The sequence below is a fragment of the Marmota marmota genome, unplaced genomic scaffold (genome assembly GCF_001458135.2).
Source record: "Marmota marmota marmota unplaced genomic scaffold, marMar, whole genome shotgun sequence".
In the NCBI taxonomy this organism is placed as follows: domain Eukaryota; kingdom Metazoa; phylum Chordata; class Mammalia; order Rodentia; family Sciuridae; genus Marmota; species Marmota marmota.
Genome location: NW_026000026.1, coordinates 47,388,926 through 47,416,912, shown reverse-complemented (window position 1 = coordinate 47,416,912; position 27,987 = coordinate 47,388,926). Strand labels below are relative to the sequence as shown.

The 27,987-nt window shown below is 37.8% G+C and overlaps 2 protein-coding genes across 3 annotated transcripts in view; one reads left to right on the top strand and one right to left on the bottom strand.

Annotated features, from left to right (window-relative positions):
- Napb (NSF attachment protein beta) overlaps positions 1-27,987 on the top strand; it is a 45,098-nt gene that overhangs the window by 9,856 nt on the left and 7,255 nt on the right. The window contains exons 2-7 of one of the 2 annotated variants that reach the window (XM_015483568.2): positions 8,597-8,676; positions 12,410-12,526; positions 14,366-14,412; positions 14,560-14,637; positions 21,257-21,312; positions 21,504-21,588. In XM_015483568.2, the coding sequence (XP_015339054.1) occupies positions 8,597-8,676; positions 12,410-12,526; positions 14,366-14,412; positions 14,560-14,637; positions 21,257-21,312; positions 21,504-21,588 (463 nt within the window). Of the gene's footprint in view, positions 1-8,596; positions 8,677-12,409; positions 12,527-14,365; positions 14,413-14,559; positions 14,638-21,256; positions 21,313-21,503; positions 21,589-27,987 lie in introns of those variants that run through there. The other variant, XM_048811387.1, reaches the window with a different exon arrangement.
- On the bottom strand, positions 98-2,801 carry LOC125619067 (40S ribosomal protein S15a-like). The gene has a single exon (XM_048811388.1). The coding sequence runs from the start codon at positions 2,785-2,787 to the stop codon at positions 2,377-2,379; it is 411 nt and encodes a 136-aa protein (XP_048667345.1). The 5' UTR covers positions 2,788-2,801; the 3' UTR covers positions 98-2,376.

Genomic DNA, 27,987 nt, shown 5'->3' with positions numbered 1-27,987 from the left:
TCAGACTAAAGCTGGGGCCCTGGGCTTGCTAGTGTGCATTGAGCCTCTATATCATCAATTTAATGAAAAGACAAAGGAACTTTCAAAAGCACCTCAGTCTTCTGGTAACAGTCTTTAAGAATTCATATTAGCATTCTGGAGAGTCTCCCTCCTGCCTACCTTTTTAAAATATATATTTTTATTTTTAATTTGCACTCATACATATTTATGGGGTACAATGTGACATTGCAATACATGTAGACAATATAATGGATCGGATCAGGGTATTCCATATCTGTCACCTTAAAATTTTGTCCTTTTGTCAGAACATTCAAAATCCTCTCTACTAGCTTTTTTGAAATATTGAGTTAAATCCTATTTAGCTGTGGAACATTAGAAGTTATTCCTCCTATCCACCTGTACCCGATTAGCCATCCTCTCTCTATCCTCACCCTGCCCAAGTTCTGCTAACTACTGGTCTACTCCGCACTCCTGTGAGATCACCATTTTAGCTTCCACTTACAAATGAGAACACATATTAATTTTTCTGTGCCTGACTTATTTATCTTATTTATGGTAGAACAATATTCTGTCATATGTATCTACTACATTTTCTTTATCCATTCATCCACTGATGGACACCTGGGTTGATTTCCATATCTTGCCTTCTGCTGTTATTTACAGTGTTCCCCTGGAGCCACGATCTCCCCAGCTGCAAAAATCTCTACTTTTTCTCTCTCATGAAAAAACTAGACTCTTTTGAAATATGTTAAACCCAGAAATAAAATAATCAAGTGTGATTTACAGAAATAAAGCATCAACTGAAAATAAATTGCTTTTGGAGTTGATTCTATCATTGAATAAATACTTAAACAGATTTTTAATTTGTCTCTCTAGTTCTGAATACTTAACTATATTTCCTTATTGCTTTGAGGGACATATGGAAAACTTTTTAAAAACTGTAGTGTGGACAGGTTTTTCCACCCAGGTACTACTAAGCAGTCAGCATTGTCATGTGGCCTGGGCAGGCCCTATGCTGGTCCCCTAAACCCAGAGATTATCCTAGTGGCTAAGGAGACACTGCTGGTAAATAATGAAGAGGAAAAACTATCTTGTGTGGTAGGGTACCCCACCTTGTGTATCCTACCTTATGTCCCACGTACTACTAACAGTGATTCCTGATTTTTAGTTCTTTGATATGGTTTGACATTCCTTCAGGGTACCTAATGATAGAGCTGAATTTTTTCTCTGGTTCTACATGCATATCATCACAATGCTGTCATTGTACCCTTTGAGATATTTCTACTCTGATGTCTTGTGATTTTAGAGGCATCTTTATTTCTGCCTCTGCAGTTGTCACCTTTTTCTTACAGGTACATCTTCTTATGTGTGTGCCATTAATTCCCACCCATCTACTTTGATATCTTCCTCCTCCCACCCACAGTTTTAAAATAGTATGTACTATAGTTGCCAGTGTGATACAGTGCTCCAAAACAGTGATTACTCAGGATGGGGTAAAATCAAGACTTCAGAGTATTTGAGGATTAATTTGTTTTGATAGCTGTGTTTACTGGCGCCTTGGTGAAATATTGGAGGAATGTAGTGAGGTTGGATGTGTTCTCATAGACCACTTCTGTCCCTGAAGTTTGATGTGTTTTCCTCAGCATTCTCTCTGTGGGCAAAGTATTTCTTTCCTGAGTCTTTTCTGGCAGGTGTTGATCTCAGTCAAGTATTTGCTCAATAAGCGTGATCAAAAAGAGGGAGTTTGCCTTGCCCCTGAAATTGAGTGGGCTTTTCCACTACAGCTTCAGGGTAATGGTGGTTCAAGGTCAGAATTCCATAATACCAAAAAACACTTAATTTAGCTTTCTACGTGTCAATTTAGTGCCATGTGATTACATTATATTACCTTATAAGATAGGTTCTTTCACACAGTGTCATTTCTGTTTTCAAGATCTTCTACCCCTCTGTGGGGCTCTATAGATAGCAATCAATGGGATTAATTAAATTTGAATTCTGAATATTGTTCTTAATACTTAAAAAAACTAGCTTTCATATGTGTAAAGCAAAGCAATTGGAGTAATTTCAAAAATACATTTTTATTTTTAAGTTTTATAGTTATGTTCTGTTTAAAACAAGTAAATCTTCTTTGGTATTTTTAAAGTGAAACTACTTCTGTTTCAAGGGTCATTTAATATTTTTATAGCAATCACTAACTTTGAAGTCAAGAGAGTTAGCCTGTACTGCTGTCCTAGGCTGGTAACCACTGTGGGCCATTGACCTCCAGATACCATTTTCTCTTCTTTAAAATGGAGATGGTGTCTTTTGTTGTTGTTGTTGTTTGTTTGTTTGTTTGTTTTGTTTTGTTTTAGAAAGAGAGTCCAGTGAGGCATTTTATTATATGAATGTTTTACATCCCTGGAAAAAGAATCCTAGGAATTTTCCTCCTGTGTGTTTTCTTGCTTCTTTGTGGTCCAAGATGCCAGCAGAGGTTGTCAATACAATGAAACCAAACTGACAGGATGGGAACAGATTATTCTGCCATTTTTCTAGGTCTTTAAGCTGCACATCAAATCTGGGGCTTATCACTCCACACTTGTTTAACCTGCCTGTGAGGTTGACAACAATTTTCCCAGCTCTGTGATCATCAGTGATTTCAAATTCGCCAACGTAACCATGCTTCATCATCCCAGTTAGAAACCGGACAATGACTTTGGAGCACGGCCTTATAAGGACCTGGCGTTTGCCTCTCTTTTCGGCATTGTTGATGCTCTTGAGAACATCAGCCAGGACATTCAAGCGCACCATTATGGTGGCACAAAAGCTGTGGTTGTTGTAATAATGAAAATGATATATCAGGTATAAAACCTAGCATAATGTATAAATTTTAATATTCTTAGCTCGTTCTATCTCTGAAAATAATGTTACAGTGGTCCACTTATCCTTTTGAATATATAGCCCTTGCTGCTCTGAGGCTTATTTTCAAAAGGACATATTTTTTTTTCCTCTATTCCCCCTCCCTGACAGGATTAGAGAGACAGTGTTATCTTTTTTCTTTGCCTAGTTAATTGTCCTTGAACACACCACCACAGGAAGAAGATATCTACCAAAGGATCTAAGAAGTGAATATCTAACATACCATTAGAGCACCCTGGGACCCCTTTCCAGAACACACCTGGAATGCAACCTTTGATGAATTACTTTAAAATCCCTCTGTTCCTTCTGATGGCCAGAATCACAGCCTCTGGGACTGGACTCCCTTGTGTTTCTCCTTTGCTAGCAAAGCAATAAACCTTCTTTTTCCTTTTTCTCAAAACCATGTCCTTATTATTAAAATGTCATGAATTGGCATCTGGGGTAGGCCCGAGCTTTTGGTAACAATAATAGGATAATGTACATTTTATTTTATTTTTTTTAGCCAAAATTTCTCGTTAGTTAAGAAGCACTTATCAATCCCAAATTGCTCTGACAGCGCATACAACCATGAGTAAACCAGACAAAAATACCTGCCTTACTTTCTTGTAAGGGAGATACAACACTGAATCAGAATATTAACTCCAGCCAGTGGGGGTGGGTGCGAAGATTCAGGGCTGCTCCTGTGATCACAGGCTTTTGTACAGAGTGGTCTTTAAATACAAAATGTAACTGATGGGCAAGTACAGGAATGAGGAGGGCCAAAGCAACAAGGAGACATAGAGGGTGCAGACAGGTCCAAGTGTGAGGGGAGGTTGCTGGCATCATTAGTAGCATTGGCAGTTCACATAACCTCTGCCATCCTGCAAGGGCCCTGTAACATGATGATCCTACCACAGGAAAGAGGAAACTGAGGCAAAGGGTGTTGTGAGTGACAGGCATTTCACAGATTCTCGTATACTCGTTTCTGGATTAATTCTTGGTGTTTTCACATCATACGCTTACTCTAAGAATTCCAATTTCCTTATCAAATGCTATTAAACATTGGAGCTGCTGCTTAAAACAAAAGGACCACCATACTTCATTCTACAGATCCAAACCTCACAATCTACCCAGTGTTCTTACCAATTACATAACAGGGCAGAAGAGAAGCAGGACAGGAAAGACAAAATCAGCATTGTTTATACCTTCCCCCTCAAGGGGTCCATCTTAATGATTTGGAATAGTGGATTTTAATTTTTTTTTTTAGAGAAGGATAATGTACATTTTAATTAAGCTAGTTTTATTTAGAAACTTTTAATAAGAATGATTGCACTGTAATTGCAGTTCAAGATTCCTGGTACTCTTTAGGAAGAAAGATAGAAAGAAGCAAGAGGTTTGTCTTCCTTAATTCTATCGAGCTATGGCTAAGATTGAGAAGACTCTCATATTAGGAACTTTCCATTTGGGAAACCTATTGGCTAATTGTTTTTTTAAATATGTAGACTTGAAATGGAAAAAAGGGGATCATGAAAGTGTGAGAGAAAGCTTTTCTTATTCTGATGCATCCTTTTTGGTGTGGCTTGTGGCCCCCCTGTCATTCCCGGTGTAACATAACCCCCAAATGTTTTTGAGGAGTGGGGGGAGCATTTATTGAGATATAGTTCACATACCATAAGATTTATCTATTTAAAGTGTATAGTCCAGGGATTTGTTTGTTTGTTTGTTTAGTATATCCAGAGCTCTGCAACCATCACAACAATTTCATCCCAAAAAGAAACAGTGTACCCACTAGCTGTCATTCTTAAACACATACATTTTTTGAACACCACCAGCACTGGTGTGTCAGTTTGTTTTGTGTTCCTGTAATCATACCTGAGACTGGGTAATATTACAAAGAACAGAAATTTTTATTTCACAATTGTGGAGGCTGGGAAGTGCAAGATCAAGGTACTACGTGTCTTAGTCTTTTTGCTATGTCCTCACATGGCAGAAAAGTGGAAGAGATCCCACTCACACAAGCCCTTTCTGTAGTGACTTAATCCATTGTATAGCAGTTTAGTTCATTCATCATGAATTTACCAAAAGCTTGGTCCTTGTCCCCAATGCCAATCCAATAATGAGGACACGGTTTTGAGAAAAAGGAAAAAGAAGGTTTATTGCTTTGCTAGCAAAGGAGAAACACAGGGGACTTCAGTCCTAGAGGCTGTGATTCTACCCATCAGAGAATTCAGTGGGCTTATTTTAAAGAAGCTCTTCAAAGGCTACATGCCAGGTATGCCCTTATAGGGGGTCCCAGGTGTACTTGATGGTGTGTTGAAATTCATTTGTTAATTTAGGAGATAGTCACTTCCTAGGTCTTCTGGTGACATCTCCTTTCAGTGGAGCACAGATAACACCAGGTACATTTGTACCCTGCCCCCAGGGTTAGGGAGGGGGCGGGGCGAGAGAGAAAAATGTTCCTTTTAAAATAAGCAGCAAGGGCTATACTCCAAAGGTAAAGTGGAGCACTGTTAAAATGATCTAAACAATTTTCATTAGGCCTCATCTCTCATCTTAAATAAATTCAACGTGAGTTTTAGAAGGGATAAAGACATTCAAACCATAGCACCACACAACCACTCTGTCTCTATAGATTTGCCAACTGTAGACATTTCATGCAAGTGGAATCACAATGTAACTGGCTTCTTTCATTTAGTATGTTTTTAAAGCTCAACCTTATTATAACATGTTTTGGAACTACATTCCTTTTCATTGCCATGTGATATTCTAATTATATGTGTATACCACATTTTATGTATCTATTCATCAGTTTGTTACAGGGCTGGGACCTTCCAGGAACCTGAGGCAGCTCAAAGGCCCCTCTTGAAACCCCAATACTTGGGATCAAGTCAGAAAGATTTCAGACAAGTTGCTGAGAGTAACAGGCATAAGTTTATTAGAAGGAATAGAGGGTTAGAGAGTGGGTCCTCAGAGAGGAGGGGGACAGCTTCCTCCTGGTGTGTCAGTTTTATTGAGAGTCCGTGAAGCCAGGGGACAAAAAGACAGTATAGATAATAAATAATTTGGTCTGATCAGGAAGGTGGAGGCTGGTTGGAAAGGAAAGGAAATCAAATGCTGACATCTCCATAGCCCTTTCCCCCTACTCCTCCAATCTGCCTCAGAGATTGTTCTCCCTGCTGGGCATTGTAAGAGTTGTTAATTAATGCCTCCAGAGCTGCTACCTTCCTAGGTCACTCCACTATTTGGCCCAGGATTGGGAGATGAAAAAAGAAAGATAAGGGGGGCAGGGAGTAGAGGGCAGGAGAGCAAAAAATATCTAAAATATATAAAGGGGGCAGGACATACCACTTCTTTGTATATCATCTCTGGACCCCTTCTTCCTCCAGGGAGAAATGTTTGTATCCTTTAAATACAACTTAACTTTCTGTGTTGCCTGGGGTTCAGTCTTCACATCTGGGGAAATGGAACTCTTCGTCATGTCACCATTATTCACCATGGAAGTTTCCAGAGAGTCATTTACACCCAGGTCCATCTCTTTACTTTTGACTGACAGCAGGATGACATCAGACTTTCAAGTCCCCATTGCTGTGACAACTCTAAGTCACTTTGGGCCCATGCTGACAAGTCCTAATTGGAACTTGTTCTTACAAATTATGTGGTTAGGAGGAATTATCCTTATATTTCTGAATTCTGGATTCTAGTCTTGTGTATAGGTCATAAAAATTCCTGCTTTAGAGTAACTTGTGTTCTTATCAGCATTTCAGGGCCTGCATTTCTCCTACAGATAGCAGGTAGGTTGCTGAGAAACATTACACATATCCTATCCACTTAAGCCATGCAAGGGCTGCAGGTGAAAGCCCGTGGGGGTCAGCACATGGGCCCATTTTACAGAATTACTTCCTAACCTCATGTTCCCACTGCTCCTGCCTATGTGTCCTCTATCAAGTTGATGGACATTTGGGTTGTTTCCATTTTATGACTATTATGATGCATGTGTTACTGTGAACATTTGTGTACAAGTTTTTGTGTGCATTTATGTTTTTATTTCTCTTGGATGTGTGCTTAGGGGTAGAATTACTGGGTCACATGGTAACTCGGTGTTTAACCTTATGAGTGACTACCAAACCATTTTCCAAAATGACTCCACCATTTTACATTGCTACCAGTATTACGTGAGAGTTCCTTTCCCCCCAATCTTCCCCCAATACTCCTCTTATTTGAATCTAGCCATCCTCAAGGAAGCCAAGTGGTATTGCCCACATGGTTTTTGTTTGCATTTCTCTGATGGCTAATGATACTGACTTATATGATGTTGTCCTTGATAGCCACTAGTATACACTTTGGAAAAAAGTCTTATCAGACTTTTGTTCGTTTTAAAATTGGGTGGTTTTTATTATTTAGTAAGGTTCTTTATACATATATATTCCTTATGAGGTGAATGATGTACAAATATTCCCAAAGGTTTTTATACCCTCAATGCATGGATCTAGTTTATAATAACCACACTGATTAAGGACATGCTTTGGGTGAAACTCTGCAATGGCACCTATATGTGGATTATTTCTTTTGCTTCTCATAATAACCTCAGTTTTCATGTATAAAAACTGTGGCACAAAGAAGTTAAAGAATTAGTTATTGCTCAAGATCTAGTTAGTCACACCTGATCCTCCCTGTGTATTCAGCCTTGACTCTGCAACAGGACACATACAGGCACAGAGCTGCATGCCCTCAGCTGGAGCTCAGAGCTTATTAAGATCCTGGCACATATGTTTGTACTCATTCATTTTCATATTGTGTCGAGTCTTTAGGTCAGCCTTGACCTCTCCTATCTGAGTCCTTAATGTCTACACTCCACTCTGAGTTTCTCATTATGTGTACTGTATAGTTAGGGTCTACTGGGTCTTGATTTTCCTCTGATTATTTTATATTTATATAATGTGGATAGACAAGATAGGTAACTGTCTTTTATAGAGTAACTTTAGCTTAGTAAAAGCAAAATTGAATTAGGAAACTAGGGGGAATTACAAAAGATTAATTTTGGTTTTATGTAAGAAGAAATTTCTGAGCAGCTAAAACTATCCCTCAGTGGAATCAGCTACGTGGTGAATAATTTTCCAGAACTGTGCGTATTTAAGCAGCAATGGAGGACCCTGTGGTCAGGATATTGCAAAATGCAATTCTGTATTGAGTAGGGGCTATGCTGAGGCCACTTCTACATTAGAGAAGGGCCTACCTCTGGCAGGTAATACAGCATGGCACTTGTCACCTGGCTTCAGATTTTATTTTTATTTTTAAATCTGAACAAATATAGTGGTAAACTCTTGAATAATAAGGTAAAAGTATCTTAATCCTTCAAAATTCAGTCTCCTTTGGGAAAAATACTTCTAATTACTCAGATTGATAGACAACTTGAGTTTTTCTAAATGGAAAGGACTTTGGTTAAGGGTATAGACTCTGGATTCAGTCTGATCTATATTTGAGACTCATTTTTGTGGTATGAGCTGTGTGGGTTTGGGCAGTGCCTTTACCATTGTATGCCTCAGTTTTCTTACCAGAAATGGGCATAGTAAGAGTATCTCCTCTGAACAGCTATAAAGATCCTCTAATGTTTGTGTGATGCATACTAAGTGCTCATTAAATGCTTGTTTCTTGAGGGAGGGAGGATGAGGGATGTAGATGGTTGTTAGAATTAAATGTGACCTCATGTTTAAATTTCTCTTAGAGGAAACACAAGAATAGAAGAGGCTTGTGAAATGTATACCAGAGCTGCAAATATGTTCAAGATGGCTAAAAATTGGAGTGGTATGTACAAATGTTTTGTTTGCTTGCTTTTTAGACAAATACTTTAAAATCATTTTGTGGAGAAAGTGACTTTTTGTATTCCCTGAAAGAGTGAGACTTCATGCCACGGAGATCCATCTCAGTCCTGCAAGGACTGCCATCTAAGTGAGCCAAGCTTGAAACCTGGCTTGAAGTTGAAGCACAAGGACAGTATCTATCTTAGTTTCTATAAGCCACCTAATATAGTAGGCTTGTGGTAATAACTAGAAAGAATTAAAATTGCATGGAATTAGGAAGACTAATGTTTGTTTTTTACTAATGTGCTCAAATACATACAGTGCCATAAGGAATGAAAGTTGTAGTGAAACTCATTGAAAACAGGTGGGATAAATAGAATTGCCTGGTTTTCTTTATCTAAGCATTAGTTGGGAATTTTTAACCATTAACTACTCTGAGATAAGTGATTGTGAGCCCATCAAGAATTGCTATGGGGGGAGTTGGGGATCTTCTCATAACCCCCAAGGATTTTTTTTTTTTTTTAGTAATTCCTTTTACTCAGTGAAATCACACATAACAGAATTAGCAGGATTTTTCTTTTCATTCCTGAGAGGAGATGGTCCTTTCTAACACTGGTTTGAGAAAAAAAAAAAAAAAATTCATTTCACTTCCCCTTGAAACAGAGACATTTCAAGGCCAAATAAGGTATTTCTGAGTGAAGATGGAGATAACCTTAGACCAGAGCAGGGAATGTGGGTCTCTAGCTGTGGCTCATAACTTTAGTGTGCGGGAAAGTGGTTCTCTTCTATAAGCAATTTGTTTTCCCATTTCCCTTAAAGGCATACAATTTTAAAATTATTTCAAAGGAGAAGATGCTTTTGAGTTAGATAAATCTGAAAGGTTCCTTCTGGCTCTGAAGTTCTTTTTTAAGTTTAGTTTTATAGGTAGACTTTAGGTAAAAGGTAAAAATGGGGAAGAAAAAAGTATTGTCCCAGCATCCCCTCTTTTTTTTTCAAATCCTATAATATAGGTAGAAAGTGTTCTTAGCAAAGAAGACCAGTTATTTATTTTATCTTGTGAGCAGATAGTCTACTCTTTGAAAAATTCATCTCAGAAAGAGTTATATAATTTATCATTTATATAACTATGGGGGCTTTTAGTGTAGCCCGTCCCCCAGCCTGTTGTCTGTGGTGATGCACCCTGTATAGTCCACCTGACATCTCCATGCATTTGCACTTTCCCAGTTTGTCTTAATGACTTGAGGTTCATCAGCTTATATTCCAAATAAGAGCTGACCTCCTTATCACAGCCTTCAAGTACTGTCTCCTTCACCTCTGACCTCATCCTGATTATTCCCCTTGTGCTTCCACCTTGAAGGCTTTACTTATTCTGTTCTCTCTGTCTGCACTTCTCTGCTAAATAGAATGTGACCAGTTCCCTGCTTCCCTCAGGTCCTTTTTCAAATGACATCTTAACCAGCATTTCTCTGGCCATGCCTTTTAAAAATAACAATCTCCTTATTCCTAGAAACTCCCTTTTTTCCTCCAGTGCCCTATCACTGTCTAGCAAAAATACATAGATTATGTGGTGTTTTAATCATTCATATTTATGTGTTTTATTATGTGGTGGTCCTCATTATAATGTAAACCTTGGAAGGCAGAGTGTTTGTGTTTTTTTAATCTCTGCCATATCTCAGGGCCTGTATTTGTGTCTGCAACATAATGGGTTCTTGGTATGTTTGTGAAGAGAATTAGTAAATATTAGGCTCTGAAGTTAAACCCATGTTGCTGTGGTAGTAGTCATGACACCTCTTGCATCTCTTTGTAATTTTAAAAGTTCTTAAAAAAAAAGTTCTTTTATAATGATTAAGCTAATGCTTTTGATATTCATCTTTTGAGAGATCTTACTGACAGGTATTAGGCCAGTTTTGCAAATGAGGAAACTTAGCCTGAGAAATTGAATGACATCCTAGAAGCTGTCATGTTAATGTATGCTCTTTTAATGATACTTACAATTCTGGCAAGACTGAATTGCCGTTATTAGTATCAATTGAAATGAGTGCTCAGAGTGAAAAAGTAAGCCAGCTGCTAGTTTGAGATGGTAGGAACATGAAAATATAAAATTAAAGCACTTACTATTATCTGGGGAAATCGAGTTGCTCAAGAAAGCCTTAATATTGTGGTATTACATTCAGCAAGAGAAAGATAGAACATGATTAATTCTGTACAGTAAACATAAATTATTGAAAATGAAATGCTGGTAGGAGGGGGAGAGCAAAGTTGTAAGAAACAATAATTATTTAAACATGCCAAAGCAGTGATCTAAGGATAGATTTGCTATAATAATAGAAATGTCCAACACTGGCATAACCTGAGCCAGGCCCTTCTAAGCACTGTACTTAGGTCTAATTATTTCTACATTCTTGAAGGTAGAGCTCTCAAAGCTACTGTTCAACTGGCATATTCCTGAACTGCTAGTCAGTAATTGGCTGCTTTTCTAAGTACCCCAGGTACCTCCCACAATCCTGGCAATGGCCTTGGCCCTCATTGGGATCCCCTGAGGCCTCATAATTTGCCATTAGCCCAATAGGGGTGCTCCAGTTCCAGCTCCAACCCTGAGGTCAACATCCACTTTGATTATCTCCTTTATTCTATTCCTGCTCCTTAGACTGAGTAAGTCCAAGATCAGAATGCCAGCAAATTTAGTGTATGGTGAAGGCTTGCTCTCCTCCGTCTAAGATGGCACTTTTTTGTTGCATCCTCACATGGCAGAAAGGAGCATGTCACATCCTTTCAGCATTTTGGGGAGGGCAGGGTACCAGGGATTGAGCCCAGGGGCACTTAACCACTGAGCCACATCCTTATCCCTTTTTTATGTTTTATTTAGCGACAAGGTCTCCCTGAGTTGCTTAGGGCTTCTCCAAGTTGCTGAGGCTGGCTTTGAACTTGTAATCCTCCTGCCTCAGCCTCTTGTCTCAGCTCCTGACAGCATCTTTTTAAAGGGCATTAATCCCAATCGTGAGAGTACAGCCCTTGTGACTGAATCACTTGTTTAAAAAAGCCTCTTAATCACTTATTTAAAAGCCCAAGTCTTTTTTTTTTTTTTTTAATATTTATTTATTTATTTTAGTTTTCGGCAGACACAACATCTTTGTTTGTATGTGGTGCTGAGGATCGAACCCGGGCCGCACGCATGCCAGGCGAGCGTGCTACCGCTTGAGCCACATCCCCAGCCCAAGCCCAAGTCTTAACAGTATCACATTGGGTATTATATTCCAATATTTGAATTTGGTGGGAGACTCCTTAACATTTAGACCATAACAATACCCATGTCTTTCTGGGTACTCTTTTTATTGGAAACAGAGACATAGAGCAAGATCTGAACGTGGGCAGGTTGGCTCCAGAGTTTGTATGCTTCTTTTCCCTAGGATGGAAGTTTAGAAACCCACAATAGAAATGAATAGGCCAGGTCTTGGCTATTGTCATTGATTGGCAGGTCAGAGATTGGAGTCTTATTGTCCAGAGGCACTTGGCAAGCCTACTGAAACTGAGATGGAGAAACTCTCACTTTTTGACTTGTTTTTAATTTGTTTTTGTTTTGTTTTGTTGTTTTTTTAATAAATACTTGAAGTGCTTGACCATATTTATGTGTGCCTCTAACTGGAATTCAGAAAAATGTACCTTCTCTGGGTCCTTATCTGGCAGTTCTGGGGGAGGTATTTTCTTCTGTGTTTTAACTATGGCATTTTCTTCTCTAGCCGCAGGAAATGCGTTTTGTCAGGCTGCTAAGCTTCATATGCAACTTCAGAGCAAACATGACTCTGCTACTAGCTTTGTGGACGCCGGGAATGCTTACAAGAAGGCAGACCCTCAAGGTGAGGCAGCCCATCTCCCTCTCTGCCTAACTAACTAGCCAATGTTGCTTTCGATATCAAAGTCAGTGTGTCCTTTTCATTCCTACTACAGGAAATAATACAGAAATTTTGACAATTAGAAATTTTTATTATTTAATCATTTGGGGGCTTTTATGAAGAGAAAATAATTTAAATTTATCCTGGCTGTTTAGTTATCAATACTGTTTTCTTAAGTTCCATTTACATATTTTGGAGAATTATTTGGAAATTACCTTTAATTTTATCTAAGACTTCTATTGTCTTGATTTTACAAAATATGTTCTTTATCATGTAGGGAAATTCTAATGTTTCCTTTCTAATATTTAGTGAGTTTTAAGATATAGTTTGAGGAGATTGGATAAAAACATCTCTTGATCACACAGCATTCATTTGTGGTGTGTTTTTTTGTTTGTTTTTCAAAGTATTTATTTTGAGCAAAGAATGAAATTAGATAAAGTGGTAAATTTTTGTAAAGGTTGTATAGTTAGCAATCTCATGACTTATCTCCCACCCATGTGCATGGATAGCCTTGAGCCTCCCTTTTTGCTTTCAGTAGTCCCATCTTATTTAACATACAAATTTCAACTTTTGTAAATATGTCATAAAGAAATAAGATAACATCAAGGGCTTTTGTGTAAAGGTTAATCACAGTTTAGTTTTTTCCAAAAGTGAAAAGCTGGGCACAGCCCACATGAACAGTAGGGGTAGAGTGGTAGACTTACAGTGCATCAATATTTTAGAATATGATGCAAGGCATTAAAATTCCTGAGTCAAAGAATCCTTGGTAAATGTTCACATGTTAATTAAAGAACCACATGGGGGAAAAAAAAAAAAAGAACCACAATGAGACCAATCCAATATTGCATGACCTAGATATTTGAAAAACGTTCATGCACATAGAAATGGATCCAAGAACACTGGAAAGAAAAGTTCATCAAATACTGATACTTAGTTTGAGTGGGACTATAGACAAATGTCTTTCTCTATATTTTTAAAGATATAACAGTGAGTTCATATTTTTTTCATAGCTTAAAGGAAATTAATTTTAACTTTTGTTGTTTACTTTTCTAATTCTTCGGTCAAACTTTTCCACATTGCTGCCTCTTTCAGATCAAATACAATAAACTTGAAGGTGCCAATCACATGCCAGCAGTATAAATACTGCCATTTTGTGAGAGGGAAAATTTTTTGGCTGTTTTAGAAAATATAATTTATTAGCATTATCATTTATTGGATTTTTTTATTCCTTTTCCAGATATGTTAGTATACCAAAATTTAACATCTTTATGCATTATACACAGTGTTTAACTTCACTTAAGAGTTGTCTGAATAGGCATTTCAAGATGCTTTTGATTTGGAGACCATGAGGAATAGAAACTATTGAAATGATCTTTCTTGTGAAGTGATACTGTCTTCCAAAATTAGTATATATCCATACAGTATTAATGAAGAATACATTTACACTTAGTTATTAGCAGATATAATTTGTCGGTTTAGTGACAATCCCTATGGTCTTATTTTCTTTGTAATAGAGTATGTCATCTGAATGGAGTCCTCACTTTAAGGTTGAGAGTAACTGTGAGCCACTGTTACTCCAGCCACACCTCCTTAAGTTATACTGTAGCTGCCTGGAATGAAGCCATGCTGGTGTATCTAGATTTGTGCATGATTAGTATTTACTTCTCACTAACTGACCTGCCCACCCTTCACCCCAAATTGTACCTCATTAACGTTCTAATAACAGCCAAGAAGACAGGCTCACCTGAACCCTCTTTGACTGAATGGATTTTTCATTGTTTTTCTTAAATGCCCACGCTTCAGAGGCTATCAACTGCTTAAATGCAGCCATCGACATTTACACAGACATGGTAAGACATTACATTGCTTGAGCGGCTGTGGGGTGGAGTCCTTGAGATGGCTTAGAGTTGTATCTTTTTATTTTTTTTTCCTGTTCCCAAAATGATTGGCATTCAAATAGGTAAAGTATGTGTGTGACACTGGTTTTTCCCCCCTAGGGAAGGTTTACAATTGCGGCCAAGCATCACATCACTATTGCTGAGATCTATGAGACTGAGCTTGTAGACATTGAGAAGGTAAGCACTGGTCATAGCTCCTCATAACTTGATGTGAAGCAAGTGGAGAGTTGGATGCCAGGAGCCCTCCTCTCCTAGCTGACTTCAGTTGTATACAGAGGGCTTCCTATGGACTTCATGGGTGTGACTGCTTTCCTGGAGTGAGTATGTAACACACAAGAGCTGGTTAGATTTATTGAACTACCCATTATTTGTACACTCACTCAGCATAGCTGCTTGAATATCATCTGTGTAGTCCAGACCTTGCTCCGAACTACAGATTCCTACCTGTGTAAGGGTCCGGCGAATGTCGGAGGAAGAGACCACCAAGAGACCGGCTCATGCAACAGGAAAAGGGGATTTATTGAGGATCCAATCCAGCGCGCTGGGGCTCCAGGCTCACTCAAGAAGGGAGAGTGGCCAAGAGCCCCGAGCAGAGGTTAAGCAGTGCTTAAGTACACTTTTTGGGGAGGGCGGGGGCTTTGCATACATCAGAACAAATCATCATGAGGCGCAGGAAAATCGAACAACAACTCTCAAACTTGATTAGCACATTCATTGGCGGGAACAGGTCNGGAACAGGTCGGGCGGGAAGGGGGGGTACATTCAAACTGATTGGTTTAGGCCCTGAGATGCCTACGTGCCAAGCTGCACAGGGTCCTAGGTTATTAAACAACTAGATGGTCAGGGGGAATATTTACTGGGCAGTCCCGGGAATTGTTTTAACAGCTACAGGAATTTCAGGTTTTGGGGGTATAGCATAGGAACTTAACAATACCTGGTCCTTTACGTTTTAACTCAGGCTTTGCAGCTTAGAAACTTTACAATACCCGGTTTTTTTACACTTTAACTTCAATTTCTTTTACTCTTACACCTGCACCTGCCTGCTGCTAGCTTTTCCACTTGGGTCCAGCAACATCTCAAAGCTAGCAGATCTGAAATTGGATTTTGATCTAAAGTGCTACTGCCCCCACCTTGCTTCCCTCTAAATGGAAGGCCATCTTGTCCTTTCTCTTACTCTACATCCAACCTATGAGCCAGTTCTGTGGGCACTGTCCTTAGTGCTTTTGAGTCTCAGCACTTCTCACTGCATTATTGTTCCCCAGCTTTACTTGATCACTGCAGGAACCTTCTAACCAGTTTCCTGCTTCTACTTCCTCCTTCCCCTCATTTTTGAGCCCTCATGCAACAGAGTAACCAGAGTGATCTTTGTCAGTAGTATATCAGATTCTGTTTCTCTATGGCTACAATCTTTGGTTGGGTCTCTCTTCATTCAGGAACATCTGGAATCTTGCATGTAGTCTTCAGGGCCCCGCTCGCTGAATTACTCCTCCCACCCCACCTATGCTCCTCATGCCCTTCTGGAACCTCCTTTCTCTACTCTCCTCCCCTGCTCTTTGCAGTGATGATTCCTCTACCTGAACAACTCTCCCTTAGATGTCCTGATGGCTAACTTCTCATATCCTTCATGTCTACGTGGTTAACATCCCCCATGCCTTTCAATTTTTGTTAATTTATCACATTTTCTATGAGGATTATCATGACCACCTCTTTGGAATTATAACTCCAGCCCATCAGGAATACTTAACCAGACTGCCCACATTTCTCTCAAGTTTTTCTCTTGTTTTGCAGCACTGGTGTGGCTTATATCATGCTCTACCATATGCTTGCTTATGCTTGCATCTTTCCCTTTACTAGATTAAGTGCCTAAATCAACAGTTTTGTCTCTGCTTTTCTATTAGGTCCAAAGGGCCCAGAACTCTGGACATAGTAGACTCTAAATAAACATTTGTTAAATGAAAACCATGCCCCAGTGTCTGGCTTAGCAAACTGGGGAAGAGTCCTGGGGGCAGTATAGAAGTTGTACTCTCGTGGTTCACATTTGCCTTTCAGACTTCATGCTGACGTCCACCTTTTGGTTATTCAGTTGAAAACTTGCTACATAATATTCTTTAGCCTCCCCTATCCTATAATTGCCATCTTACTTGAGAAATCACTCTGATCTTGATCACATCAGAGCTACCCTGTGCATTGGTGTGTGAACCTTCTTTGGAAAGTTATCTGCAAATCCTGGAGGAAGGTGATGGAGCCTGGACCCAAGCTCTTAGTTGTTCCCTGGTGTAGGATTAATGATGAGTCAGGAAAGAGACATGTCTGGTACTGCTAGGGTCTTTCTTTGGTCAGAGTCTGGGATGGGCATAGTATCTTTATTGAGGTTGAGTGAGTCTTTCGAGGTCATGCAATGTGCAGGGTACTTCCTGGTTTAAGTACTCTAGTAGACCAGGACATTGGCATTATGCCATTTCTGCCACCAGAGCATGGTCTGACAGTCACTTCACTATATGGTCTCCATAAAATTAAGGGTGAATACAATGATCCATGGCATACTCTTTTCCTCTTTAAAAAATAAATAAAAAAATTAAAAACCTGATTAGTGCTGGCAGCTTCTGAAAACCTACACTAATTTATGTGTCCCTGCCACTCTGAGGATTGACCAGTAGGTGGCACCCTCTTTCACTGATATGACCTGTCCTGTTAAAACCAATTAACCTAATGTAACTTATATGAAGTTTTTACAAATGAATTTATTCTCTTTTAATTCTTTCCAGTGTCCGTCCACTGATTCATTCACAGTTTTAGCTATTGGAGAGTGAAGTTGGAAATTTCATAAACTCAATTGTCTCAACTTGATAAAGTAAAACACTGAACCACATAATAAATAAGTCTTCCTTTAGGTGATCTCTTAAATGATCCAGAGGAACTATGACTCATTTCTGTTTTCAGCTTCTGAGCACACAGCAGGTTCATGGTAGGTCTTGTTTGACAGTATTTGTTCTGAAAGAATAGCTCCTTAAGGCTATTCACCCACACAGTGGACTCTTAAGCATGAAATTATCAGATACAACTGATTTCTAGTATTTAAGAATCTATTTGTGCCTGGTAAACTTTAATACATGTTAAAGTTCCACACTAAATGTAAATATCCAAAGATTATATACAGTTACCTCTTTCAAACTTTTCTGTGGAAGCAGTGCATATGCATGTTTCCTTTCAAGTCTAATCTCTGTCAAAATTATGAATTTGATAATTAGTTTAATTAGCATTACTAAGAAAAGTCTTCTTTTACTAATATATGTAGTTGTAGTTTACAGTGCTAACATTTTGCTGTACCAGCCATTCTCATTACTTAATAATATTAAGTTAAACCAAATTCCCAACATTTGTACATTTCCGAGGTGGTGGTGCCACCACCACCACCACGCAGCTGTTCCATATGACTCAGCTCAACCCTTATCATTGATTTCTGATAAGAACTAGGAAGTCAAATAGCTCTCCTCTCTGTCCCAGGAAGAGTATTTCTTTGTAGAAAGACTTGGTTATGTTGTGCATGACTTATCAATTTATTACAATGGGAAATGATGCTAAACACTTCCGAGAATGAAAACAATTAAAAAGACTTTCTTGAGGGGTGGGAAAAGACTTTTGTGCATACTAATTAAGCACACACTCTTACCATTGAGCTTCACCTCCAGCCTAAGATGGTTTTTGTTTTACTAATCATATTTATTGAAAAACTTCTGGGCTGGGGATGTGGCTCAAGCGGTAGCACGCTCGCCTGGCATGCGTGCGGCCGGGGTTTGATCCTCAGCACCACATACAAACAAAGATGTTGTGTCCGCCAAATACTAAAAAATAAATATTAAAAAAAAATTTTCTCTCACTCTCTCTTTAAAAAAAAAAAAAAAAAAACTTCTTCTGGTACTTCATATTAATCAAAATATTGGCAGTAGTTTAATAGGCACCTTTATTTGTAATGTCATTTGCATTTATTCCCTTACCATCTATTCATTGAGCACCTGTCTTGTGCTAGGCATTATAGTAGGCTCAGGGATATAATATTGAGCAATAGCCCCAGTACCTGTTCTCACAGAGCTTACATTGCAGTGGAAGAAGATGTATATTCAACCAGATAATCCCACTTGTGTGTACATGATAACTCTGAGAAGTGTTCCAAAGGAATATATTCTTCCAGACACTTCTGTATGAGTGTACACTTGCAAAAAGAAGATCACAGTGGGGCTGGGGATGTGGCTCAAGCAGTAGCACGCTCGCCTGGCATGCGTGTGGCCCAGTTTCGATCCTCAGCACCACATACAAACAAAGATGTTGTGTCCGCCGAAAAAAACTAAAAAATAAATATTAAAAATTTTTTTTTCTCTCTCTCTCTCAAAAAAAAAAGAAGAAGAAGAAGATCACAGTGTATCTGTTCTTTGATAACTGTAGGGTTTTTTTCCCCACATATTTTATTGGTGCATTGGTACATAATGATGGGATTTGTTATTACATATTCATACATGAACGTAATAAAACAATATAATTTGGACATTATCACTCCCCAGATAACTGTGACGGTTTTTTGTGGGGGAGGGTAGTTACCAGGAATTGAACTCAGGGGCACTCGGCCACAGAGCCACATCCCCAGCCCTGTTTTGCATTTTATTTAGAGACAGGGTCTCACTGAGCTGCTTAGTGCCTTGCCACTGTTGAGGCTGGCTTTGAACTTGAGATCTTCCTGTGTTAGCCTTCCCAGTCACTGGAATTACAGGCATGCACCAACATGTCTAGCTTGATAACTGTTTTAAAACTTAGTATTTTATGAAGAACTTTCCATCTTAATACTTTCTACTCCTTACTTTCAATCATAGTCCAATAGCCCAGCATATCTAACCACTTCCGTTGTATCTAATTATTCTTATTATAAATAACACTGAGAAAATCTGTTCAGGAGCATATTAATTAGCATAGTTAATGACAGAAACAGTAGACTCAAACATAATTATTGAAAATTATTCAAGGTGAATGCTCCATAATGCAGATACTAGGATAGTGCTGGCCCTGCCACATACCTCCCGTGACTTCAGAGTTGCTCTGCTCATGGCCACTACCTCCTGCAGGAAGGCAGAGGCCTGTGGACTTTATGGGCCAGTTCTATTTGCTTCTTGTCAGCTCCCTATTCCAAAGTGGAATTCTAACATAATTCCCTAGCCTGTTGATTTGTTTGTTGTTTTATTATTCCTATGCCTGTTTCTTAACCCATGAAGAGCTGTCTTGACGCCATCAAAATAATGAATACAGTTTTGGGGAAGGCAACACCTTTAATCTGATTTTTGCATGCTGCTTGCTCCCCGTTTTAGGCTTAATGGGAAACCTTTGTCATTTAAGACAGGGATCTGCGAATGTACCACTTGTGTTCTATATGCCCACAGTTAAGAATGATTTTTATGTTTTTTAATCAGAGGGAGAAAAGCATTTGTGACACATAAAAATAATGTGAATTAGAAATTTCATTGTCCATGAATAAAGATTCCTTAGAACACAGACACACACTTATGTATATGTTGTTCCTGGTCATGCTGCCACAGGAGAGCTGAATCGTTGCAGCAAAGGTTGTTTGGTTCACAAACCCCAAGATAGTTATTATCTGATCTATTACAGAAAAAGATTGCTAGGTTCCTGATTTAAAGCCTTGTACATACTTACCTCTTGCCATTTGAGATGTAGAAGTCATTGCTTTTTCCAGTCTTAGGAAATCCTTATCTCTGATGCCATTCATACCTGCCTATAGACTGGCTAATTTTTTTCCAGGATTTGTACACCTAAAACCTCGCTGAAAACAGCAACATACATCATAATGTATCTCTTTCCAGTGACTTTGCATAGAATTTCAGGCTCTGATAGACACCTGTTTTACCTTCTGAACTGTCTTATTGCTTAATTTCACTTAATCTTCTGCCACAGTATTATAAGAGCTTCTAGATTTCTGGCTTGGAATCTCTGTTTCCTTTCTACTTGATGGTTAATTGAGTGTCACACGTTTTAGATTGAAGGCACACTGTTGTTCAAGATGACTCATGTGACTAAGGAGACTAAAATACAAGGACCACAGATTCTTTACAAGTTAGCAAAACCTTATCTCAAAAATTTAAAAGTAAATAAATAAAAAGGGCTGGAGAATTCCCAGTACCCCTTCCCCCCGAAAAAAAGACTTTTATGGTATTAGAGTAATCTGTGCTACAATAATATCTGTAGACTTAAAGTATAATGGAATTTCATATCTTTCCAAAATAGCAATCCGGTGTAGCTATTGTGGGTTTGGCAGTGATGGGCACATTAGGGATGGAATGTTTTCTGCCCTTTAAGAATATTTAGGAAGCAGAGTTCTGCCTTCTTCAATATCACTCCAATATCAATATAGGAAGTCTGACTTTAGTGTCATTCTGGACTTGGTGATTGCCATTCTAACTTATGGAAGTGGAAAAGACCTGGAGAAGGATTCAGAAAAAGTAAAATATATGGCTTGAGCTTGAAAGTGGCCACAGCATGTCTGTTTCTATTTTATTGGAGTGAACTAGTCACATGGCCACCTCTGTCTGCAGTGGAGGCTAGAAAAGTTGGGTAGCTGGGCATTTGCTATGGCAGAAGGAAAGGTTTTGATGGATAGAAAGCATTCTTCTGCCAGGAGCCCTACAGAGGTGTGCAGTCCCTAAATAAAGTTGGCTGAATTGTGAAAGGTTTACCACTGTAAAATGCAACTCTTTGAGTTAATTTACAAATGTGAGTAAAATATATGTATTTTCAGGCTATTGCACATTATGAACAATCTGCAGATTATTACAAGGGAGAAGAATCTAACAGGCAAGTGTTTTTTTTAATATTATATGGGTTTTATTATGTGTGAAAAAAGATAAATCATTATTATACTATGTTAGTGTCTTTGTACCAGATGCAAGTATACCAGGGTTGAAACATACACATCTTTTATTTTTCCTTTGGACTGTTATTTTCCTTTGGACTGTTATTTACTCTGCTCTGGTTGTTGATTTCAGCTCAGCTAACAAGTGTCTGCTGAAGGTGGCAGCATATGCTGCACAACTTGAACAGTACCAGAAAGCCATCGAGATCTATGAGCAGGTGAGAATACTCATGTCTCCTCAGTATAAGCCATTCATGATCATTTTTTAAATTAAACTTTATATTTCATTTTTCTTTTTACTTAGATCATTCACATATATAAATAAGTAAAATTCATTCGTTTTTAGTATATTCCCAAGTTTTATCACCATTACAATTGTTTAAATTCCAGAATCCCAAAATCAGCCCAGTACCTTATTCCAGTCTCTTCCCAGTTCCAGGAAAATGTGATCTACTTTCTGTCTCTATGGATTTGCCCTTTAATATACATGGAATTCACAACATGTGTTCTTTTGTGACTGATTCCTGGCATATTGTTTTCAAGATTCATCCATGTTGTAACCTATGTCAATACTTCATCATTATCACAGAAAGTGATACTCTATAGTTTGTTTACTCATCAGTTGATGAACATTTGGAATATGTCCATGTTTCCACTTTGGGGCTGTTAAAAAAAGTGCTGCCATGGGGCTAGAAATGTGACTCAATGGTAGAACACTTGCCTGGCATGGGCTAGGCTCTGGATTCAATCCTTAGTACCACAAAAAAAGAAAAAAGAAGAAGAGTATTACTATGAACATTTGTAGTTAAGTTTTTCTGGGGTATGTTTTTAGTTCTGTTGGTTATATACCTAGGGATGGAATTACAATTGCTGGGCTATATGGTAAGCCTTTAGGGAAACTCAAACAGTGGCTGCACCATTTTACATTACCACCAGTCTTAACACAAGGATTCCAGTTTCAATGTACCATCACCAGTGCTTATTTTTTTCAGTAGCTCTCCTAATGAGTGTGTCTCCTTATGGTTTTGTTTGCATTTCCCTAATGATTAGTGATGTTGAACATCTTTTTTGCATGCTTATTGAACATTGTTATATTTATAGAAATATCTAGTCAAGTCCTTTACCCACTTTTTCATTGGGTTGTCTTTTTTTGAGCTCTGTATATTCTGGGTATTGACTCCTATTAGATAATATAATTCACAGATATTTTCTCTCATTGAGTAGGTTGATTTTCACTCTTTGGAAAAGTCCTTTTTCAGTTTCTGATTGGATTGATATGGTAATGAGTTTTAGGAGTTCTTTATGTATTCTGGATATTAATGCCTTATCAGATATGTGATTTGCAAATGTTTTCTCCCATTCTGTGGGTTTCATTTTTACTCAATTAGTCATCTTTTGATGCACAAACATTTTTAGTATTCATAAAGTCTAATATGTCTGTTTTTTTCCCTTGTTGTCTGTGATTTTGGTGTCAGGTTATTATTGCCAGATTAAGTGGTATGAAGTTTTGCCCTGTGATTTGTTGTAAAAGTTTTATAGTTTCAGCACTTAGGTTTAAATTTTTGATCCATTCTTAGTTAATTTATTTATATGCATATTAGGTAAGCATCTCACTTCATTCCTTTGCATGTGGAATTCCAGCTCACCAGCACCATTTGTTGAATAGACTTTGCTATTGAATGGTCCTACAACTCTCATCTTTATTATTTCAGCAGTCTATGAGTTTATTTCTGGGATCTGTATACCATTATACCAGTATCACCTCATTTTGATTACTGTATCTTTACAGGAAGTTTTGAAATCAGGAACTGTCAGTCCTATAATTTTATTCTTCTTTCTCAAGATTGTTATGCTATTGTACACATATATATGCATGGAGGAAAAAGAAGGGAGAGAGAGATGATTTTTTTTAATATTTGTAGTTATCGATGAACACAATACCTCTATTTAATTTATTTTTTAATGTGGTGCTGAGAATCAAACCCAGTGCCTCACACATGCTAGACAAGCACTCTGAGCCACAGCCCCAGCCCAAGAAGAGAAAATTTGAAGGAATTGATTCACATGATGATGGAAGCTGAAAAGTCTAAGATGTAGTCAGGAGGCTGAAGACCCAGGAAAGCAGATAGTAGAAGTTCCAGTCCAAATCTGAGTCCAAATGCATAATACTAATGTCTCTGCTCTCGGGCAGTCAGGCATTGAAAATGAATTATCCTTTACTCATTAGCTTTTATTCTATTCAGGCCTTCAATGGGTAAATCTCTCTTACTCATTGTACTGATTCAAATGTTAATCCTATCTAAACACCTTCACTGATATATTAGAATAAAGTTTAACCAATATCTGGGTGCCTGGTAGTGTACTCAAGTTAACAAAAAATTAACCCTCACAGTGTATTTTCATTTTAACTATTAAGTCTTAAGAATCTGCCCATACAGAACATCTTTCCATTTAATTAGATCTTTAATTTTGTTCAAAAATGTTTTTGTGTAAGTTTTGCACTTCCTTAGTTAAATATATTCCTAAGTATATTTTTGATGCTATTGCAAAGGAATGGCATCCTTAATTTCCTTTGTAGAACGTATAGAAATATAATTGATTTTTGCATATCATTCTTGGATCCTGCAGCCTTGCTGGACTTGTCAGCACCAATAGATGTTTCTGTGGATCTCTTAGTATTTTCTATGTATAAGACCATTTCATCTGCAGATGTTTTACTTTTTCTCCCTAATCTGAAAGCCTTTTATTTCATTTTCTTGTCAACTGCCTTGGTTGTAATCTCCAATGCAATATTTAATAGAAATGACTAGGGCAGTCATTCTTGTCTTATTCCTTATCTTAGAGGAAAAGTTTTCAGTTTTTCAGCATTAGGTATGATGTTAGATGTGGGTTTTTAAAAATTGCTGTTTATCATTTTGAGGAAGTTCTCTTCTATTCCTAGTTTGTTCAGCTTTCTTTTTTTTCTCATTAGAGGATGTTATATTTTTTAAATACTTTTATGCATTTATTGAGACAAGCAACAGCTTTTGTCCTTCATTTCATTAATAAGGCATATGACAGTAATTTTCATGTGTTGACCCAAACTCACATTCCTTGGACAAATCCTCCTTAGCAAAGTTTTTCAGTGTCCCCAAGAATACCCTCAAATTCAGTAATTTGCTAAAGGGCCTCAGAAATCACTGAAAGCGGGGCTGGGGTTGTGGCTCAGTGGTAAAGTGCTTGCCTAGCACATATGAGGCACTGGGTTCAATCCTCAGCATCACATAAAAATAAATAAATAAAGACATTGTGTTCATCTACAACTTAAAAATTAAAAAAAAAAAAGAAATCACTGAAAGCTATTATAATCACAGTTATGGTTTATCACAGCAGAATGATACAGGTTAAAATCTGCTAAAGGAGAATCTCATGGGATGTTTCCAGAGAGCTCCAGATATAGCAGTTCTAGCTGACTTCTCCCAGTGGAGTTGTGTAGATAGCCCTTACTTTTCCTGACAGCGATGTGGGAGAAATGCACTTAGGCTGTTGTCAACCAAGGAGGTTTACCTGAATCTGGTATCCTGAGTTTTTAGGTTGGCCTGAACCACATTATTTCAATCTCTCAGGTTAACAGTGACACTATTTTTAGCAAGACATTTCCAGAGCTTAGAGGTAATGTCACAGGAGCTACAGGCAAATGCCAGTCTTCTCTTTGGGCAACATTAGTTCTTTACTGCATAGCCATGGTAAGTAATTGTTTTCGTGAGCTACAAGAATTAGTTTGTTAATATTTTATTGAGGATATTCATAAAGATATTGATCTTTAGTTTTTCTTTATTTGTGATGTCTTTGTTTTGGAATCAACGGAATTCTGATGTCAGAGTAGGTTAGTGTTCTCTGTTTTTTGAGTTTGCAAAGGATTGATATTATTATTTAAACATTTGGTAGAATTTGGTGATTTTTCTCTGTTGTTTTGTTTTCATGTATTGATTTCTGTCTTCATTATTTTCTGATACTTTCTTTGGATTTATCTTGCTCTTTTGTTTATTTTTTCCTGAACATTTCAGTGGATGCTTAGTTTCCAGATTCTTCTCTTTGTCGTGTATGCATTTTACTGATTTCAAATACCTTTTCAACACTGCTTTGAATGTGTCTCATGATTGATTCATTATTGTATTTTTTACTCCAACTCTTTTTTTTTTTTTTTACTTATTTCCTTTGGGATTTCATTAACTCATGGATCATTTATTTAATTTCCAAATGTTTGGAGATCTTCCTTTAGTCTTTTCTCTTGTAGATTTGTAGTTTGATTTCATGTGACTGGAGAATACATTTTAGTGGTTTCCATTTTTATGTATTATGGGTTGTTTCTGGGCTCAAGAGTGTGGTCTGTCTTGGCCATGTGTTTTTGGTGTACTGTTGCTGGGCAGTCTATTCTCACTATTGGTCAGATCTTGTTGGTTGATGGGTATCATTGAACTCTGGATACATGCTGATTTTCTGTCTAGTTCTGTCCCTGACCTGGTGGGTTCTTGTGTTCTCTACCAGAAGAATCAGGCAAAGGCAGTGTCACAAGAACAAGCCTTCTTATTGGAGGTTTCTGCTGCATCCAAAAGGAAAACAACATTGGCCAGACTATTAGGTTAGGTTGGCTCAAGCAAAGGATAAATGTGTGCAGCTTTTATGGCATCTACAGGGTTAACAGGAACTTGGTCTCTTGATATCATCACATTTAAAGTTGGTACTTCAGTTGTGCCTGCACTCTTCATTATTCTTCTTCATGTGTTGCATGCTTTATTACTACCTTAAGTCTCCACACAAGAGACTGAGTATTATAAAGTAAAGGTAACTTAAGTGACTAATCTACACATACATTTGCCCCTTATCACTTGGGAAAGTACTCAGTATTATTTGTAGAACAGAGCAGGCTGTTTTTCTTTCTCCCTGGGTTTGATGTTAATGACTTTGTCTGATTCTCATCCTTTTTAAAGTATTTCTGATGACTATATAAGTCTATAAATAGCTGGGGCTGGGGATGTGGCTCAAGCGGTAGCACGCTCGCCTGGCATATGTGCGGCCCGGGTTCGATCCTCAGCACCACGTACAAACAAAGATGTTGTGTCCGCCGAAAAACTAAAAAAATAAATATTAAAAAAAAAATTCTCTCTCCCTCTCCTCTTTCTTTAAAAAAAGAAAAAAAAAAGACAAAAAAATGTCTAAATAGCTGAGGTGACTTTTTAGCTTCCAGTCTCCAGGTAAATTATCTTAATTCATAGCCTTGGAGATTATTGTTTTTTTATTTTTTTGGTATTAGAGATTGAACTCAAGGCCACTTGATCACTGAGCCACATCCCCCAGCCCCTATTTTGGTTTTTATTTAGAGACAGGGTCTCACTAAGTTGCTAAGCTCCTCACTGATGCTGAGGCTGGCTTTGAACTCACAGTCCTCCTGAGTTAGCCTCCCAAGCCGCTGGGATAACAGGCTTGTGCCACTGCACCCAGCTCACTTTATTTAATTTCTAAGTTACTAGTGTGTTTGTTAACCATATAAGGCTGAGAGCTAGTTTGATTCTCTCATTTCCCCTGAGAGGTTTTAACCACTTAATCCTATGGAATTCTGTTTTTCACGGGGGTCCCTCACTATGTCAGTTCTACCCATTATTGAGAATGGGGGGGTTGAAGTCTCCAGCTATCATTGTGAATTTATCTTTTGTTCTCTAGTCTTTGTGTTGCATATTTTGTTCTTTGAAAATTGACCCTTTTATTGTTATATGATTTTTTTCTGTCTGGTAATTTTCTTTGTTGTAAAATGTACTTTATCTAACTTCTGTCCTCTTTTTTTTTTTCTGAATTAATGTTTACGTAACTTTTTCTACCCTTTTTTCAACCTATGTCATTATAATCAATGTAAATTTTTTGAGTTCCTTATAGTTGGGTCACATTTTTAAATCTGCTCTGCTAATTTCTCTCTTTAAGTTTGTGTATTTAGATTATACACATTTAATGTAATTGTTGTTATATCGGGTCTTAATTCTTCCATTTTATATTTTCCTTTCTATTTGTCCTAGGGGATTTTGTTTGTTCCTTTTGTTTCCGTTCTCTTTTTCCTGCCTTCTTGTGGGTTAGAGTGGAGTTGTTGTTGTTGTTGTTTTCTATAGTGTTTTTGAATATATTTCTTGGAAAAGCCTTTTTAGTGGTTGCTGTATTACATTATATTTACATAAATTGCCACAGTCTTATCAGTTTCAGTGAAATACAGAAATCTTACCTCATTTTATGTTTTTCTGCTCTCCCCTTCAATATATATGGCTTATGAATTTTCTGTGCATATATTTAGAACCACATCTTTCAGTAAGAGAATTGTTGCTTCAACTATAAAACATAATTTAGAAAACTCAAAAAGGAAAGCTATTATATTTACTTACATTTTTGTTTCCTGTGTTTTTTATTCCTTCCCCTTGTTCTAAGATTCCTTCTTTCATTGCTTCCTTTCTATTGAGAAAACAAGCCTTTGCCATTGTTTTAAGGTACATCAGCTGGCAACAAATTATCTTAATTTTTCTTCTGGGATTATCTTGATTTTTGCCTCCCTCCCTCCCTCCCTCTCTCTCTCTCTCTCTCTCTCTCTCTCTCTCTCT

Excerpts from the sequence above, each read along its gene's own strand:
- LOC125619067 (XM_048811388.1), bottom strand. The coding sequence starts at position 2,787 with ATGGTGCGCTTGAATGTCCTGGCTGATGTTCTCAAGAGCATCAACAAT.